Source organism: Haliaeetus leucocephalus, unplaced genomic scaffold, assembly GCF_000737465.1.
Source record: "Haliaeetus leucocephalus isolate CR32 unplaced genomic scaffold, Haliaeetus_leucocephalus-4.0 Scaffold944, whole genome shotgun sequence".
NCBI lineage: Eukaryota > Metazoa > Chordata > Aves > Accipitriformes > Accipitridae > Haliaeetus > Haliaeetus leucocephalus.
The window spans coordinates 1817973-1838720 of NW_010973380.1; the positions used below are offsets into that span (position 1 = coordinate 1817973).

Genomic DNA, 20748 nt, shown 5'->3' on the forward strand with positions numbered 1-20748 from the left:
AAGATACAAGCATCCTAATGTTGATGAAAGCAGAAGTGCACCTACATGAGGGTATGGGAACCCAGTGAAATGCTGGAATGACACATACTTACTGCCTTATCAAAACTACTGTTAATTGTCCTATTAAACGCTAAAACTTTGCAGTAGGCACTCCTGAGGATCTAGTAGTAGCTTCACTTCCAGAAAAAAATACAAGGAGCAAATACCCACGTGCACCCGGAGTAGATGTGAATTTTGGCCTCCAAACTGTGGCCACCAGATGTTGATAAAATAACATGATTTTTAACTCAGCACACACCTTATTTATCAAGATACAACTTTCAGAAACAAGCACTGGAACAGTTCCACTAAGTACACACACTATATATTGTTCCCACAGTCAGTTAATTATATAGCTTAGAGGAAAAACCTCGTTAATGTTATCCAGTTTACAGAAAGTATCTACATTTATCAGTGGAACAATATCTTGTAAAAAACTCTTGCCTGATTAGACATGTCTTCCCTTTTACAGATGAAATAAAGCTCTGAATTTCAAATTTTGACCACTATCAACCGATCAAAAATGAACATTTGTAAGAATGAAGACAGAAGAATCAGAAATTAGCAAGACAGCATCATAAAAGATGGGTTATGCAAGGGTTTTACTTTTTATTTACAGCAAATATATTACAGTAAAAAAGCTTAACATGGCTCATATCATGGTTGTGTAAGGATGATACATATGCTTACATCAAACAGGTTTAATTTCCTTGGCACTAACTGAACCAAATGCAAGGATTTAACACAAAAATAAGAAACAGAACATTTATTAGGCAAACTACAATAACTGTACACATCTGCGACTGGAGTTTCAATGCAATCCAAAGAATACAAAGAAGCCATCGGGATGGCAAGAACTTTTTCAATGGACACGTTTAACCCTCAAGACAAGGCTGTCTGGCACCATTTAAAAGTTGCTGTACTGAACACAGTAATCTTAAAGAAATGTCATAGATGATTAAGACACTGAAAATGCACTCACCACAGTGAAGAATCCCATTATTTTCATTATTTCATTTTTTACTCCCACAATACAAGAGTGTTAAAAGGCTGCATGGCAGACAAGCTGGATGCAACAGCTGGAGGGTTTTGCCTGTCAAGCAAAGCGACTTGCAGCAAGAGACATGCTTTATGCAACAAACCCGATGATATACAGCTTGTGTGGGTTCAAATAAGAAGATCTAAGAACAACAAATGTTGAAGCCTTTCAAGCTCTCTTCATTATAATCAGAATCCTGAGAAAAGCAGGCTCCAAATTACTCCAAGTGAATTTAGGCTCGCTTACATACAACAAAATTGTCCAGATACATCAACAGTAGTAAACAGAGTTAATGCAGTGTTAATCTTTTTACATTTTAATGACTAGCTATAAAAACAGAAACTAGCATGTTCTAATCTGTTTACATTTCCTGAGCTTAGTTAAATCAAGAAGGAATGAACATTATAAAAATCCCGATAAGTCACCAATAAATTAAAAATGTACATAACCACTATAGCGTAAGAAGTCTTACAGTGCTCAGAGTGAAGTCTGCCTATCCAATACCATGGCCTTTCCTTTAGGACTCCTGTACAGGAACCATGCCATTAACTTCACTGAGATCCTATAGAATTGTAGGTCTTTTTTTTTTCTGCTCTCCAAGTGCCCTTCTAGCAGACTATGCAATAGCCTTTCCTAATCAAATCATACGAGAGCATTCAAAAACTGCAATCCTCTACTTCCAGTGCAGGAAACAATGTTCTCAGAAATGCAATGTGCTACTGCAGTTCAAATTTACTAGCAGCAGTTATTTGGGCAGACTCTCAGCTCCCGCACATAACATCCCTACATTGGCAGCAGGTTTAGTATCCTTTGGGGGAACAAACCAATGAAAATCTACACAGAAGACTGGAGGAAAGACCCTTAGCAATAAAGAATTCATCTTGGTGGTTTCTTTAAGAGCCAACAACTTGCATTTGAGAAAAGCACTCGACCTACATGAGTCATACACGTGTTTATTTATGCATGTTTATTTCCTGCATAGAGAATAATGTGTACCTTGGAATAAAACCCAAGCTTTGAGAATATACTGAGAGTATGGGTATTTGTAATAATCCTATTGGCAGATTAATTCAAGCCCAAATGCTCAAACTCAACTGTCTCAAAGACTTGCAGAGCATGAACTTTGATAAAACAAAATACTTTTTAAAAAATTGTCCCCTTCTAGCATGATTTTTAATTTACGGTGTAGATAAAAGAGAGGTAGTAAGGTTTATCTCCTCAGTATCATTTTCTGTGCAGTATTTATAAAGTATCAGAAAAAAATCTATAGTTTTTTGGTGAAAATGCCAGCTTTTCCCCTAAGAGTTACATGGAACCTCTTCTTTCCACTGAAGTGCTGCAAACTAAGTAACTGGATTCTGGTTCAGAAGAGCTCTTCTTCCCATTAGCCTCACTGCGTCTTATTTGCTACCAAATTCTGCTTTTAAGAAGTCATTGCAGAAATACTCCTATACAGGGCTCAAAAATATCTAGCAGATACAACCTACCCAACAAACTACATTTACCAGCCAAATAATATTAAGTCTGCTCCTAAAACAAGCACTCGCTCTTGCTCTACTTATATGATCCCTCTTAGGCATGCTGCTGAGAGGGACAGAAGAAGTATGGAAGGCCATATGGCCCTTCCCCTCTTTGGTGATGACCACAGCTATGAGCATCACCGTCGCTCTGGCTGGCAGTAGCTAGCGAGCTTCCTAAGGCAGCTTCTTTTCCTGCCACGATCCACCCTCCGCAGCGGGAGGATGGACGGCGCTTTAGTGATGAGCACTGCTCAAAAAAGGGTAGGAAGGACGAGCGGACCAGGAGAGACAGCTTAACAGAAATCACGTTGGTAAGATCAACATCCATCTTTCCCTGGTGCAAGACGAGCCTGCAGCGCTACAGTTTTCATGATTGTCACCAGACAAGGGAGAGGAATGAAAAACATCTTGGGTCCTGCAGCTGCGGTCGTCAAGAGCGTGATCCAGAGCGCAGTGCATTTCCCACCGAGCCGAGAGCCTCGGACCCAGCAGTGCCAGGGAAAGGCAGGTCAGAGGCAACGGGGTGGGATCTGGCAATAGGGGCTCCATCCCTGACCCCTGCTCTCACAGCATTGCGAGAGCTGATGTATCTGGAAGAGAAGGAGCTGCCTGTTGACGTTTTGGGGCGCACAGGGCCGGAGCTCCAGCATTATTCACGTAGCAGCGACTGTTCAAGCGTGGGATTTGAGCCATGAAAGTCAGACTGCTGCACGGTGACCTTTTATTTACCCACAGAAAGTTAAATAAATTACATTAAATTAAATTCAGCCAAAGCAGATGCTAGCTTATTTATTAAAAAGCTCAGCTTTCTCTTTCCTTCAACTGCTTTTAGAGACAGGCAGCTCTTGGGAGCAGACCTTCACTCTAACTCAGTCAGACAAGAGCAGCTCCACAGAGATGGCCAGAGTGACTCTCCTGCAGCAATTCCAGCTGCAACAAGACCTGGCTGTCCCTAGGGACGCCCAGCAAAGGCATGTGAGCACAGCATTGTCGCCGGCTTTCTCTCTACCCTTCTTGCCTCATCCAGGTCTTCTCCCTCTTTCCACGTAGACCGCATCGGACTTGCAGTGGAAGATGATCCTTCGCTGCCAACGTTGCCTTCTATTGTCCTATCTTTTAAGAAATCTATGAATTTATTAATATAAAGAAGTATTTACTTCATTTCAGAGAAACCGTTTCTGCCCTGCAAATATATAACTTGTCATTAATTTTTGATAGGCTTGGGTAAGGAAGCTTGTGTACAGTAACAGGGTCATGTTTACAATACAGGTTGGAAATGTTTTCTTTCTTTCGGTTGTAGCATTATGAGACAACTAATGCTTCTGTACTCAAATAATCAACAGGCACACTTCTCGTTTTTACCTGTTCTCCTATCCGTCCTTCTATCTGCTCCCTTTCAACAGCATGCCTAAAAGCAGCTCACATAAATAAGAGATGTGTTGCTTTCAGCCACACATGCTTTATACACAGTCTATTTTGTCTCTTCTCTTTTGTTCTCTGGAAACATTACTCCCATTAATTTCATCCTCAAACTATGATCCACCAAAATAAAAAAAAAATTCAAGTACAAACCCAAACTTTATTGCTGGGTTATGGGTCAATGTAAACTGACCAGAGTCAATACCAACCTAAAATTCGCTTTACAAAAGTAAGGATTGTTCAATTACATTTGCTGACCATAGATAGCTTCTTTCACTATTCATACAGTTTGGAGACTGAAGATTTGCTGGGAACATGACACAGTCTATGTCCTTTGGAAGTAAATGGAACTAATAGCCATCGTCATCATCCATATCACAGCCATAATCTGAAACACACAAAGACAAAGGCATACAAAAATGCATATATTCCAGGTAGATGGAAGATACAACAAAAGTATCACTACTTTCAGGTTGTTTTCCTGCTGTGTAACTAGATGGTAAGTTTTGCCTTAAGCAAGCATTTTAAAAATCATGTATTTTCTTAGGGCTAAATAAAAAGTTCTTGCATGTACTTTCCTCAGTGAAATAAAATTATTTGTAAGCAAGCATGTGTAAATATCTCTTCTCACTTGTCACTGGACCCTCATTCAGGAATACTTGGCACCTGGATATGTGAAAGACTTGGTTTAATTTAGAGGTTAAGGTGATCAACCCTGATTGTCACAAGTAATTTGGAACACGGTGGCTGATAAGCAGCAGCATATATTTACAAGTAGGCACGGTTCTCACTAGACGTAGCCACCAAGAAAAAGGCTGGCTTTTTTATATTATTCATGGATTTATAGGCTGAAACTGCAAGAGTTCAGAGATAGCTCACAGTTCCTATCAACATCAAAGGAGTCGTGCAACAAATCCTGACCAACGCATCTGACTCGGATCTCCTGTATCTACTTAATCCTAGAGGAACAACTTAAAATTTTGCCCAGATTTTTTTATCCCGTCTTGTTTTCTTAAACAATGCCAAGTGCAAAGACTGTGTGATGTGTGTGTCAGAAGGTGAATCTGTGGGTTTCTAACACACCAATTTCTCTTCTTTGTGCTTCTGAATGTAGTGAAACAGGTATTTTCTGTTGCTTAGTTGAACCTATGGATAACTATTACATATGAGCATTCAGTAAAGTTGACCTTTATATTCCAAATCCAATACAGTGCAACATTTCATCCAAAGAGTCAAGCAAATGCTCAGAAGCAGAATTAAGTGTAATCTATAATAATTTGTGTAGAATGGGTGAAGTTCACCATCTGTAATTCCTGCAGTCGTTCCAGACAGACAGGTCTAAAATCCATGAAGAAAGCAGTTAGAAAGGAGTTATTTGTTCTGCTGAGCGGCTCTGCACACCTGCGTTTGAATTCTGGGAATACTCCTTTCCTTTTTATTTTTTTTTTAAACTCTGATTTTTCAGCTGTCGTCCAGACCAGACAGGGAGTAGTGGAATGTTCTCAGAATGGTTTAAAAATAGTAACATTTACAAAGAAAAAAAGCTCAGTGACCTTTATTCTATTTTTGTGGGGGGTTTATTAATAAACATAGACCCACCCTCCCCCACATGGGTGCTTTTTCTTGGGAACATTATTCTAATAATAAATGCAGGCAACAAACTGTTTTTCCTACTGTTCAGCAATTATTTTCCAGTGGAGAAATAATTTAAAAGCAACAGACACTTTTGTGAAATGTATACATACTGTCCATGAAAGCTAAATTAATAGTACTGGAAAGATTTTTGCAGTAAATATCATTTCAGTAGGAAACTTATTCCCATCTTGCTTTTTCACAGCCCATAATTAGCAGCTCTCATTTTAGAAATATTTTTGTATATTTTCAAAGCTTAACTTCTAAGGGGAAGTTTTTAATAAAGGATAAATGTGGATGTGTCCAGTTAGGAAAAACCACAGCGGAGAGGATACTGCCTTTTCCTGCCAGCAAAGAAACCTAATTAAATGAGTGGCTTTGCTGGGTAACCCACAGAAATTAGTACACATCTGTGTACCATACAGCACGTCGCACGCTATCAAGGCAATTTCTGTACTTGGTGAAGATCTCTTTCCTCCTAACACTTTCCCCAGAAATGGAGTGTGACGATTCGTTTTGTTTTGAGCCGGACAGCCACGTCTCGAGGGCTCACGGACAACCTGGACATCACTGAGGAGGCAGGCAGGAGCAGGGCAGCTCGGCTCGGGAGGCAACGAGCCCCGAGCATTGCTGATGGAGGGTCACTGACCCACTAATCCCTCAGATCCACATTAAGAAACCTAATTCTGAAGAAGGCGTAACATCAGCTTGTTCTTGAGAAGCCCTCTTAGCCTAAAGCTCGAGATGCAGAGTTTTCTCAGGAGGAGTCCCTAAGAAGACCAGGTTTCAGACAAGGTTTCGGACTCCCGGCTTTCCCACAGGAATGGGCACTGCCGGGAAGGCGGCAGGAGCTCTGCATGGGATGAGCCGCCGGAGGACAGGGACAAGCAAGGCAACCCTGTCTGTCCTCAGCCCTGCAACAACGAACCCCACAGCACCAGCAGATGGCAATTTCGACAGCATCCCAGCTTACCGTTTCCTCCCATTAACTGCAAGGCGCTCATGCAGTGATCATCATCTTCTTCTATTTCTTCCTCTTCTACCTCTTCGTCAGGGTTATAAGCTACTGGGCCACTCTCCACTAGCACAGCTGCTGGTTTTTCTAAGTCAGGGGCTTCTGCTTGTGCATCTGGAAAGGTGACCTGCAAAAAAGAAGAGGGGAAAGTAGAGCAGCCCTTCCTTTCGTTCGGTATTTGTACACAACGTTGGCAGATTCCACACACGGAAGCTCACATCTGGGGCTAGAGGCTTAGCTCCTCCAGGGCACATGAAAGTTGCTCAGTAAAATGTTGCCCGAATGAAAGTCAGGCACTAATATCCACAGTTTTCACATAATTCATAGCCAGGTAAGTGAAATATCCAGAGACAGTAACAGCAGAACAAGGATCCTCTTGCAAGCACAAGGTAAGGAGAAATTTGGGAGTGAAGGCTCCTCAGCAGAGCTCTGCAGGAAAACTTAACAACCTTTTCCTCATTGCGCTGGACTCACATCAGGCCTATGACACAATAACAATGTTATTGACACTTTAATGACAGCAAAAATGTATCCTTCAAATCAGAAAAAACCCAACATTTATTAGTTTTGACAGCTCTGGTTGGATTTATTTAGAGGGACAAATGAGCTGTGGAACAAATAGCACTCTTTAGACAGCACTTAATGTGATGGCAGAGCACTAGGCTGATAATACACGCCAGCACCTGTAACATTACTTATGACATTTATCAGAATAATGCTCTCCAAACACTAACTTGGGAATTGATCACTGACAGGACCCACTCCCAGTTGCTCCAAGGTTAGGCAGGACACAGCAGGGAGGGAGAGAAAGGGCAACAGCACAAGGAGACAGAGACGAATTTGGAGAAGGTAATATTGTCTCCAGTTCATTAATGACAGATCTGGGAAAGGGGCAGGAACCAGCAACGTGGTCTGCCCCAGCACAGCCCAGGCTCCGGTCTCTCTGGAGCTCCCACTTCCATGGTGTGCTCAGTCCAGGGCTCTACCTCCCTCTCTCATCCACGGAAGAATCATCCCAGGAGCTTTATCTCCACCAGCTTTGTAACAGGGCACTTTTCACCTCTGTTCTGTACTTGGACTGTTTGGGGTTTGTACACTACAGCCTATGGCCCAGAAAGACATCCCATTAGTGGCAACCTGAAGAACATTAAAGATCAACCATTAATGCCGCTTTGCCATCTAAGCAATTTTGAGAAGGCAATACTTAACAGTGCCTGTCACTAGTCAGCAGTTATCAGCACTGAGCGTCATCTCCCCTTTTGGGAAAGACAGAAAAGACTGGGACCGCTTCTTTGGGAAGGACAGCAGTGAGGTGCTCCTAACAATGAGTGGTCCAAAGGAGACCAGGAAAACCCAACTCCTCTGGTCCCTACCACAAGTCCTACAGTGCTCTAGGTTTTAAATTACAGTATACAACCACGTACTGCTGCATCTTCTCCAATTCTATTGGCAGTAAGTTCTGATTCAGCGTTATTAATTTATTTTTATTTATTTATTTATAAATGTATTTACTTGGGATGCAGTAACTCCCAGAATCCCTGTAACTCCAGGCACTTTAGAGATGCACCATAAGAGAAAATCCCTGTACCAGAAAGTTGATAGTCTAATTATTCAAACATCAAAGCTGTTCCTGAACTTGTCATATACCATGACAGTCAACCCAAAGAATCTGCCTGAGTTTTTCAAAGTCATCTAAGGGTTTGCTCCAATAGCTCATTAATAGGGCAAGACACCCATTAATTTTAATAGAAAATCAAGTATTTAGATATTCGGATCACTCAAAGACAGGTTTTCATGATTTTTTAATGCTCAAATTAATCACATTATTTAGAGGAACTTCCCTCCAGTTTATTTTATATTTCCTACCACTGCTTTTGCCTCTAGAGTGATCAAACTGAGTCCATCTAGGTTTTCAGTATAAGCAGAAAAAGACACAACAGTTTGAGACAAATCAGCATCATAATATATATCAATTTATATGCTTAAAAGTATCCATCTGCTCTGAAAAAGTGGGTGAATATAAAGGAGCTACAATTGAGTCATTATTTTTTAAAATTGCACCATGCTAATTAAAATGTGACCTTCTTCTAATTATCATGTCCACTTCCAGACTGCTATACTTCTAAAAATGTGCAGAGTTTTCTAATGAGCATAGCAAAAGAAGTGAAAATGTACTTCCCCAGGCAGGATATCAAACCGTTTCTGAAAATCAATGGGTTTTAGTCATTTTAAAAATAAGGCAGTCAAACAACACCTTTAAACAGAACTTCCTGAATTCACTTCCAGACATTCCGGACTTGACTTTATGTACGGATGGGCAACTGTCAAAGCATGTTAAACTACCCAAGGTAACTGGTTCACTTTCTAAAGAGTGTCAGTGTCACACGTTCATGGGAAAAAGAAGGAGGACAAATACTGTTGGTGTATTAGAACAGACTTTTTAGATATGCAGTAGACAGTTATTTTACCATACACAAAATGCATATGTCTACTCTGTACAGTGTGAAAATAATAGCGAAATAAAGCAATTCTCTCTGTGACTTGATAATAATCACAACCCCTTCGGCAGAAAATGCAGGTGCACAAAGCCACCCAAGGAGGGTTTCTGGTGTTGGCCAGTTACTAGCACTAACTTTTCTATGGCACTATTATATTTTCAAACTAAACAAACAAACGAACCAAAGAGTAATCCATGCTATATAGGGTAAGCTGTCACTTTGTGTTTCCTCGCTGGTCTCCTGCAGAAGCCCAGCCCTTCCCTTGGGTCAGTGCTGGCTGCACAGAAGCAGCATTTTGCATCATCCCCCTTTTTCACGGGGATGGTCCGAGTGCTGGGAAACAGGCACGAGTTCTGCCCTCTCCTACTTCTCCTACCCCCTTGTGTGATATGTACCTTTTCGGATGCTTGCAGGGAGTTTTCTCTTTCTGCTGTCTAACCAGGCGTTATGAGGCTGTGCTAATGTTACTGATGGATAAGTAAGGGCAAATCTTGGTTGGAAAACAGGCAACTTTAGCTTTGTAGTGTTTGCAGTAACCAGCTCCCGGTCTGATCAGAGAGACAAGACTCTCATTTGTTTTGCCCACTATCTACCACATAACCAGAGCTGGGCTGAGAAAGGCTTGTGGGAATTTCCAAACTCAAACTGTTGCCCTAGGAGAAGTGCTGGACTTTACATACCTCTTCAGTGGCAGCCTTTTTAGCAAGCTGTGTTGAAATCAAGGGTCTTAATCTGCAAAGAAGGAAAGAAGAAATGGTGAACATCAGAAAAGTTACACCACACACAAGAGTTTGACACAGAGTATTCACTCCCCAAACAGTAAAAGCACTTTGCTAGTGTTATGTTGTGTAATTACTTTTTTAAAGATACAAGATAAAGAGTGGAGAGCCACCGACTCCACAATAATTAATACACACATTCCCTTGTAAGCGTCTGCCCCAGTTCAGGATAATAAAAAAAAGATGCCAGTCAACAAGCACAGTAGCAAAACCTCATCTCAAACGGCAGCCCCAGCCCATCCCAAAGGTCTGTGAAATAGAGGAGTTTGTCACGTATTACAGAAGTCAAAACACAACTGATTTTTTGGAAGAATGCAGACATGACAAAACCGAGCCACACTGAATTACTAAGCACCAATCTGCAACTGCTTCCCTGTATTTGATGATATATACAGGATACCAGTAATATTAGACACACAGGATATCATAATCATCACAGGTGAAATTCTAACCTCCAGCTACAGAAATCATCATCAAAACCAAGGGGACCCTGCATACCTTGAATGAGAAATGACAGAAACTGAACATAAACATTTTTAAAAATTCTGCATCAGATAAGAAAAAGACCTGCATATTTGGGGAAAAAAGATGGATCAGTATTACTTTACAGCTAAGTGTTAAATATTGTTCTTTCTGAAAAACATTTCACAGCCTGTTGTCTACTTACTGCCATGAAGGCTGTTCTCAATCCATCATTTAGTGTTGCTTTCTGGTCTCTCCTCCTCATCTAGATGTATCTAGTCAGGAAGAGGATGACTTGTTTTCTACTGAAACACTGCTCAGACAGCTTCTCAAGTACGTCTTTTAACTAAGTCTAGGCAAACAACTTAATGAATACCAATTTATGTCTCCAGAGATATAGTCTTTTATGATAAGCAGTATCTTTCCTCTCATTTTTCTATTAGCCATTCCTCCCTGTTAACACACAGATACAGGTTGTTTTCCTACTTATTTATTTATTTCAAATAATCAGCAGGAGGAAACAAAACCCCAGAGAATGAGCAGCAGAGATTCAGATCATTATCTCTGATGGAGAAGACAATATTAAAACACAAGATATTGGCTGAGCTCCAAAAAGGTTCAGAAACTGGTCATCTCTGAAATGCTTTGCAAGAACCAAAAGGCATATCAGCAACTGAAGTAGTCCAAGGTGCCTCCTTACAGAAGATCTAAACAAAAAGAAGCCATGGGAATGCTTTAGGAGCAGTACCACTGAAGGATCCAGAACACATTATTCTGCTGCAGATACTTCTTGTCATATGTCATAACTTTTCAAAAATTTCAAGAAAGAGATACTCTTGACCCACATAAACTATCTATTACTTACAAATCCTGGTGGCCTTCTGGGCTTAGAGAGAATGTATTTGAAGGCATGGACACACTCCTCTCTATGTGCCTGGCCTTCTCTTTCCTTTATCTAACCTGAATTGTAGAGTTTTCACAGAATCATAGAAACATGGAATGGTTTGGGTTGGAAGGGACCTTTAAAGGTCATCTAGTCCAACCTCCCCTGCAATGAGCAGGGACATCTTCAACTAGATCAGGTTGCCCAAAGCCCCAACCAGCCTGACCTTGAATGTTTTCAGGGATGGGGTATCTACCATCTCTCTGGGCAACCTGTGCCAGTGTTTCACCACCCTCGTTGTGAAAAATTTCTTATTTCCTAAAATTTGAGACTTACCTACCTACTGTCAATCACTGTTTTCCAAAACACCCTGTTTAGGTGCTTACAAAAACATGAATGCAGCAATGTCAAAAGGTTATGTAGCCGAAGAATGCTAATTACCAAACAGGTTGTATTTCATTGACTTGACTGAAAAAAACCCAACAGGGGTAAGAAATGAAGGACTTTTATTTTAAACCTGTAGTAGTGATTATTGCAATTAACATTGTACCAAAGATAGCACCTATTTCCTACTGCTACCAAAAGACATCAGACCTCCCCGGAGCACCCTGAAATCTTTCCTGCCCCCAATTAAAATCAAGCTGTTGAGTAAGACTCACAAGGTAATCAGAAACTGCTGACATTTCTTTTAGAGAAAATTATACATGTGCTCACACAGTGAAGAAAACAATCACAGCTATAGGAAGCAAAGAGTAAACATTCCAGTTTCATTTTAATTAAAATGGTCCCCTAAAGAAAATAAAAATTCATGCTTATGAAAAGCCTATTTGCAAACTTTAGTGCTAAATCCAAGAGCCCTTCTACACCATTTTTCAGCAGCGAGTGATTCTCATACACAAGCTGAAATTAAAGCTTTATTTCTGCTCCATGATAATTGCTCACAAAGTATACATCTTCACTTCATTACTAGAAATATAGCGCTGCCATTCAATTTGAGCAATACAGTTTCTCTCTCAGCATAACATCTAATGTATCCAAAAGCAGCGGGTTGGATTCTGCTCCCGCTCTGGCTGTTGGTTACCTGCTGCAGTGCAGATCTGAAGGGGTCACTCACCCTGTGGGCTGAAGAGCCCAGCTCGCTGCACTTCGGTACTATGTGCTACCTACAAACACTAGCAATGAAAACTGAAAAAAAAAGGTAAAACCATCGCAAAGAGAGACAAAGACTTATTTCCCCCCTGAAATAATGTCCTTGATTAAAATTATATAAAAGTTATAAAAGTTATAAATATCTAAAAGGAGAAGTTAATTTCTCTCCCTTGGCTCTCCTTATGGCTATGGAGAACCTTACTATTACTGTACAAAACCATTTAGGAAGGTTTTATAGTGGGGTTTTGGTTTGTTTCTTAAATGCCCAGATGCCCTGACCTCCTTAAACCAGAGCAGCTGCTGCCACACCAGCCATATGGAGCAATAAATTACTGGCTGCCATGGCTACAGATACCGGGCTCCTTCTGCTGTCTGGCTGCACCACAGAGGGGAGAAAAAAGTGTCTTCATGAAAAAGTATGACTGCTTTTGAGGCTGGGATAGGCCTGAGTATTAATGATCAAAAAAGCACCTTGAAAAAACAAGTAACAAGTATCTTTCTTACCCAACTTTCAATGTGCATGACTCAACCTCATCTGTAAAAGGCTGCGAAGGCACACACATGCACATATTCACTATATGGGAAAAATCCTGTCCATCACAGTCCAGTTTGAATTCAGGGTTGCCAAGTTCCATAAATATCAATAATATCCTATATTAAGATATGATCCATATATGCTAAAGCACCAACAGTCTCTGTTGAAAATGTAATGTTGCAACTGGTCTTCCCAAATGTTTCAGTAGTTGTTCACTATGATGACTTCTAGTTTGGGGCACTTTCTTTATGAACTTTGCAAATTAATACGGTACCTTGTGGGAGGGAGTAACAAAACAAGCAACTTTCTGAACAGCAATGTGGTCTGTAAAAAGGGGGAAAAAAAGATTTCACACAGCCCCGAGTGTTATATCCACATTTCAAACTACTTCAAAAATTATGCAGATCTACAAACGCTCATGTCAGCCAACACACGTAACACTGGAAGCAGATAATCTTGACATGTTTGCAACAAAAACTAATGGCATGGTACATGGCATCAGAGGCTGCTCCCTGCTGAATCTGCTCCGCTCTCAGTTGAGAAGTGCATGATAACATCTAGGCTTGTCCTCCAGCTTAACAATTTAAAAGAAGATTCAATATAATAGCTCCTGACAGTGCTGGAGATCACACAGACTGAACTTTCAAAGTGAGCAAATTCTCTGAAAAACAAGCTGGCTGTGACAAACAACTGTTTTTATTTTGCTTATTATTTAATAACAAAAGATTACACAGCACAGTACATAAAATAGAAAAGAGCACTGCGAAGTAATAAAACCACCTCACTTGCATCAGGCTGTTCGCCCACTAAAAAGGTTTACGATACCATAACAATCTCCTCAGTGCAATCCTGCAAGTAATTTGGAAACTCACCCAAAGCTCTGTTTCTTACTGAATTTTAATTTAATCCATCCAAGTAGGGAACATCTTATTGCTGCTTACCACCCATACTAATTTTATATGCGGATGATCCCAGAATACGCGATGGAAAGCAGAGATACAACAGAGCCCACAGCCACAAGCCTGCAGTGTAATTATGCAGGTCAGCTAAGACAAATGCCCATAAAAGCTATATATCCATACCACAGGTCCTTCATACGTATGCCACTTCAGTGACAGAAAAAGCTATTGAGAAACGATTTGGCGAGAGACCGGTCAGGTTCTCCACGCTGGCTGAGATCCTCCTCCCACCTGAGGCCAGATGGTTTTGCCTCAGGAGCTCAGTTTACCAGACATCTGTGTGAGAAGGAAATTAATATAAATGTTTACCCCAGCTAAGAGTGCCCTTTAATTAAGTACCGTCAATGTTATCCTTACCGGAAAGCTGGGAATTACCTCTCTGCAAGGATTTAATGCTCTTGTTGAAAACACAACAGCGTCAGGAGATACCAACCCCCCGTTCTGCCATCAGGTCAGGACAAAGGCGTGATCCTCCCGGACTCAGACCACTGCTCTTTTCCACAGGGCGAAACAGAGACTGCAGTCATGACCGTGACCCCGGAGCACTTTAGGGTTTGCACATCCAGCTGCAGATCCCACCGTCTTCTACATCTGCTTCTGGCCGAGAGCCGCGTGCTCACAAGAGCCGTTCCCTCCCCTAGAAGGGAAACTGAGGCACATGGCCAAGGCCACGGCTGGTTGTGACACCAATGAACGGCCGCATGACGCCGTGAGGACAGGGGCTGGGGTGTAAGGGTGCACTGTGGCACACCAGAAGCAGCCCAGATACAACCACAGACATGCTGCAGAAAGACGAAGCATCTCTGATGCTCATACCTTGAAACTCACGTGCCTCAATGTGAGGCAGGCAAGTATTTTTGGCTTTCTGAAGGCCAGGCTGACCAGCCCTTCGCCCAGCCCAGCTCACCACCAGTGTGAAAGCCCCAAGGAGTTTCCCTGAATCACCGTCCCCAGTGACAGGGCTGCAGGGACCCCAACCAACGACCACAAGACACCAAGCGAAAGGCGCGTCCGCATGGCGATGAGCTCAGCTCACGCCTAGCGAGGTCCCTTGGAATTGGCTACCCCCAGCGCTGCCAGCTGTGCAAATGTGACTGACGGAGCAGGCGGCAGGTCTGAACCCTCCTAGACACCGTCAGACACATGGGCAGCAAGGCTTGGATGCATCGAGCGTGAACTCCACCAGCTACACCAACACAGCCAGCTCCTGTTTTCCTCCTGTTTCCGAGCAAGCAACGCTACAGAAAGAGCCATTTCAAGCAGAAAAAAAAAAAGCAAAGCTGAAGTGACAACAAAAACTAGAGTGAAATGAGAAATTGTTCCCACTTCTGATTCCCACTCAGCCCTCTTTCATGCTGGATCAGAGGAGCTTCGCTTTCATCAGCACAGCATCAGACAACGCAGCGCTGAGAACATCTTCAGTGCTAATGAGATTGGCCTCTTCTAGCAAATGCCCAGGCTTAAGTATCTAGGGACCAAAGCTCGCAGGAGTAAACTGGCAAAAAATAAGAACCTCTGTCATTCACTAAAGGATACATTTATCAGCCAGAACTAAGCACCTATGTCAGTCATCGATGTGCTTTTGAAAAGCGGGAACTTTGCTAATGGATAGTGAACTAAACACCTATTTCAGGCTTTTCTGAGAGAGGCAGAGGCCACGATATCTGTCTTCAATAACCCAGCTCAGAGCGGACAATATTTTTCTGCATAGCTGCAGCGCTCATTCCTCAGTTAGAAGCTGTAAAATAGCAACTTGCTGTTCTTTCCACTGACTAAACCAAAAGATTTTCAACAAAAATGAAAAGAATGAAATCTAAGGCCACCTTATTGGGACCAAATGAAATTATGCTACTGCAGCAGATCCAAAACAATCTCTGCACATATCTGCTTCTAAAGGAAATTGCTGCAGACCATGGGAAATTACAATTGCTCCAGGACAAGAAAGGCTGACTGATCTAATATTTCTGGTTGACACACCTTCTTCCTGGGTTTGTCAATAAAGATACTGATGAGCTCATCTCTCCACAGGTCAGGAAGATATTAGTTGAAAATATGTTATTCTTTTCACCATGGAAATTTTTCCACATGAAATGATGGCAGCAAGGCAAATCTGCACCTTGCTGGGAAAAGCTACTTAAAATAAGGAAGCTATGAAGCATTCTAATGAAGGTAAATGAGTAATCATGATGGTCTCAGTTAAGCAAGTCTAATGACAGTGTCATTTTTAAAACATGGGCGTGAGACAACTCATGTGGTGACAATCCAAATAGGTCTAACTATCTTGTAGCACGGGCTTTCAAATGGTAACAGTGCTGAATGCATCTGTTACGGCAGAAAGCACCATTATTAGCAGATAAGGCAAATATAAATAATTTTAAAATCATGCTTGGAACTATAGTAACAGAAGTGAGATTTTAAAAGTTAAATGAACACATTATCATCTGAACAGAAAGATTACTCTATTGAAAAGGTCTCAGCAGTAGCACTGCCATTGCTGTTGCTGGTGCAAATATATTTTTCTAGACTCGAGCAAGGAGAATTACAGATATTTGCTTTTGGACAGGTGTTTTGATCAATCTCAACCTCATAAAAACAGCTAATGAGGCAAAAGATGAAAAGAAAAACATCTTAGTAACCTGCAGTCTCTGAGAACAATCCACTGAGATTGTTATACCCAAAGGTGATGCCAGATTTATCGTTAGATCTTCCCCGTTGACATTACAAGGACAAAAATCATGCTAGGCAAAACACTAACTCACCTCTTCCACCACCTCTGACAGCATACACCACTGTGCAAATTAAGTTTCTCTCATTCGATTATGCAGGCAAAACTAATATTTCAAAATTCAAGTAACTATAGATTCATACAAGTAATCCATCAAGGAATAAAGATGGATGACAGATTTTTTTTTCCTTGTGTCTGGTCTATTATACATTAAAGAGCAATTTCACTGCCAGCCATCTGGAAATCAATGTATTCCAAGCTTTATTTTATGATTACCAACATTCCCCTTCGTAACTCATTTCTAATTATAAGCAATAAATCATTCCTTCTTGCTTGTAATTTATAACAGCCAATTAAGGCAAACCTCTTATTTAAATAGCAAATCTAGCTTTAAAACATCACATATTTTGAGGTATGCACAGAACATCTAATCAAGCAGCCGAATGGTAGAACGATGATTTAACGTGACTTTTGCAGCCAGTGAGGAGACACACGTGGAAGAACCTGCTCTCCCCTGTGCCCCGTGTACACCAGGACTTTTCAAAACTGAAAGCACAGGTCTCATCTGTCTGATTTAATGCAGAAGAGATTGACACGTAGCGATATGTGAGCCAGGACACAACTCAGAGAAGTCTGGTGTCAAGGCTTCCCTTCACCATATCAGGAAATGAATAAAGAGGCTGTAACAGAAGAAGCAGCTGTAGGTTGGTCTCCTAAGAAGTTCTGGATGTTTTCTAATTTCATTTTAGGAACCAACGGTGAGAGAACGCGGCTCTAAATTTAATACTTGAAAAACCGACTCAAGCAGCTTTTCCCATGCCTGGATTTGCGTTTGAGAAACGGACTGGCCTCCTCCTCCCCAGGCGAAGGACATCACCACGCACCACCCAAGCACTCGCCATCCTGGCTACTCTCGAGGTTTTGGAGGTGTTAGCACATAGCACGGCACTTGGCACTCGCATGGCACTCACTCGGATCACTCCTCCCCATCCCTCACGGCCAGGAGAGGATCAGGCAGAACAAAGCAGCGAAACAATCTGCAAAGAAAAGGTGTCACCAAATAAATCCAGATTATTCCTTCGGGGAGAAGTCTTTAACGGTGGTTTCCTACGGCAACTTTTACCAACAGAACAATATCAAAAACATGGAGTGGAGGATGTCAGATGAGACCAAACAGGGTGGGTCCAAAAGCACTGGCAAGGACATGGAGAAGTTTTTACTTATATTTGTTCTTCAGTGTAGGTCTGAATAACAGGCGTGCGAGCGCAAACACAAGAGAGAGGCTTCTTATAAATAGCTCTGCTGGGATTTGTCCGTTAGAAAAAAACCCTCACTCTTGTCAGAAAAGTATTTGATACAATTTTGGATACAGAATTTATTACATGAGAAACTGATCTCAGGAACGTGGAAGTGGTTCCCACTGAGATTTTATTCGGTCATCACACAGCTCAAGTCTGTTCCAGCTTCACATCGTGTCATCTGGTAAGCGTTTACAGTAGGAATCAAGGGAACTGGATTTGGAAAAAATCCATCACAACTGACCTAAATCTGATCTGACCTGAATAATCAAACTAAATACCAAATTTAAAAATGGCTAGACAGAAGCGAGGAGCGGGAATTCATCAGCTGCAGGAGTTATCTCACGAGTCTCCTCTCCTCAGCTGTACATGAGGGTTATGCACCCCACTTTTTTCTTCCCAAAGAGCAGTGGTGATGGAGGCTATGCGAGTATACCCTTGTACTAAAGGCGTCAAAACCCAAATGCATGAGTGCTGCAGGCTCCACTGCATTCCCTTTCCTTTTCAGACACCATTCGTTCCTGAGAGAGCAGCACTTGGAAGCGGGGAACGGAAGATAGCAAGTAAATAAGAAAATCCAAAGAGAACACCTTGGAAGGGCAGCAGCGACCACGTCAGTACCATCCAGCCTTGCCTTTGCCATACAGTTACCCAGAGTCATCCCAGAGAAAGGCCTTGGCCGGCACGGCGCTGCAACAACCACCCGGGTGCGGGTAATGCCGTGTTAGACCCACAGCCACACCAGTCCACCTTACAACCGTGTGTCATATTCGCAACCTGTCTCATCACCGAGCCTTGCCCGTATTGTTGCTTCAGGGTCTAAGGGGGTTATGCTGCCAGCATCGCTTTATTCCTAAGAGACAGAGCTGAAGATGTACAGGTGCAGGACCACCTAAGCAAACACATAGCAAGTCTCCATAGATGGATCATTATTTATGTAGACCTTGTAGTGATGCGTTCAACAAAAAGTTTCACCACTTTCGAGACTCCTTATCTTCTTTTTATGAGAGATCTAAGTATTATTTATGAGTCTTCTCAAAAGACAAAGCTCAAAGACGTCTTAACATCTGGTTTACTCTCTCAGCAGTGAGAACGAAACACTCAGAAGAAAACGCAAAAATTGCTCGCTTGATGTTGGTGAAACTTGAGCAATATTTCTGGCAAAACCTTTGGATGAAGATGCAACAAAAAAGCCTGTACAAAACTGTAAAGGGAGGGAGAAACAGATACCAAAGCCTATAAATTTCATTTTGAAAATGAGGCATCATTCTTACTATGCCCGTGGATGTATATCTTCCCCATACAAAATTTTAAAAGCTTTATATAAACTATACTTCTAAGCAAGCTTGTAATTAGCTAGGGGCAGGCTTGGCTCTAATTATAACTTGTAGAGACACACATTATGGAAATATTTCGCTAATAACCATAGCAATGCTCTGTTGATGGCTGAAGTCAGGCTGGCATGTGATTGCTGTCTAACCACCTGAGTACTGTCTTGTGTAAACTGGGCTCCCTAATGAAGCCTGTAGGACCGGTCTGTCGGGTCTTCCTCCCAGCTCTGCCTTACAGGGTAAGCCAGGCTTCACTGCCGCGGATGCTGTGATGCCCTGTGTGCCTGCATCTGGCTTCCCTGCTCCTTACAAGTACGCCGGTCTCATCTGTTGTGGTTTAACCTTGACTTAGTCTGAACATTACTTAGCAACAACTGAAAACATCAGTGTTATCAACATTCTTCGCATACTGAACCCAAAACATAGCACTATACCAGCTAGTAGGAAGACAACTAACGCTGTCCCAGCCAAAACCAGGACATCACCTCACCAGGAGATGCTGTACCAAAGGGGCCAGGGAACCTGACAGAGTGAGCTGAAATTGCACCATTTCAGCAACAGGCAAGAACAGACTGCATCCGATGCATGAAAAGGTCAAATGACAGCATACACTGTGAACATGTATACATTAACCTGTACAGTCTTTTTCAAATTAAAATTAAGTTGATCCCACATCCCATCCCAAAAACTCAACAGGATACTCTACTGGAATAATATCCCTCCAAGTCAAAGTTCCTGTAAAACGGCAAGTTCGTACAGCCCTCTCACAACTTTGGATGCAACCTCTACTGACAAAAGAAAGGTCCAGAAAATAAACTGCACCCTTTTATTCCAACCTTAGAAGCTGCCTGCATGGCAATCTCTACTTGGGTATAAGTATGCATGGATAATAAAGTGCAAAAACAGTACAAATCACTGGGAAAATGGCTATTTACCATCAAATACGACACAAGTTTAAAAGATGCATTGCTACTCACTATGGGCGCTTGCTCACACATACTGTTATGTACCAATGAATCACTGAAGCGGGTCGCAGAAGCCCTTCATGTTATAAAAAGCCTATCTCCTTTGCAATGCATTTAGTACAGATAAATAGATGAGTGTAAAAATGCAGCCACATTTTCTTATGGAAAGAAAATTCCAAATGGAAATGTTAGGAAGGAAAACAAAATTAACTGCTGTTTTAAAATCTGTGTGCAATATGTGCAAGTCCTTTCAAGAAAGGAGGACACTACTTCTGATGTGGGGAGCAGACAGCACCATCTTCTCCGATGTCTTGTGTAAGTTCCACATTGCACATCTCTAATTAAGTTAGGGTTAGCTATTGTAGGGGATCCTACATGTAAAGCAGACTTATTTAATAGTGGTTTGCTTTAATACAGCCTAATACTAGTGTTAAGAGATACAAATTAACCAATAGAAACCTCATTCAAACTCACAGCCTCTTGTGCTGGTTTAACCGGAT

At 41.7% G+C, this 20748-nt stretch overlaps 1 protein-coding gene across 6 annotated transcripts in view; it reads right to left on the reverse strand.

Moving 5' to 3' along the window:
* Positions 1–624: 624 nt before the first annotated feature.
* The window catches only part of BRF1 (BRF1, RNA polymerase III transcription initiation factor 90 kDa subunit), a 176013-nt gene continuing 155889 nt past the window's right edge, over positions 625–20748 (reverse strand). For all 6 annotated transcript variants that reach the window (XM_010584136.1, XM_010584132.1, XM_010584137.1 and 3 more), the window contains 3 exons: positions 9843–9894; positions 6623–6791; positions 625–4405 (listed from right to left, as the gene is read on the reverse strand). In XM_010584136.1, coding sequence (XP_010582438.1) covers positions 4368–4405; positions 6623–6791; positions 9843–9894 — 259 coding nt within the window. In that variant the 3' untranslated portion in view covers positions 625–4367. The remainder of the gene's footprint in view (positions 4406–6622; positions 6792–9842; positions 9895–20748) is intronic.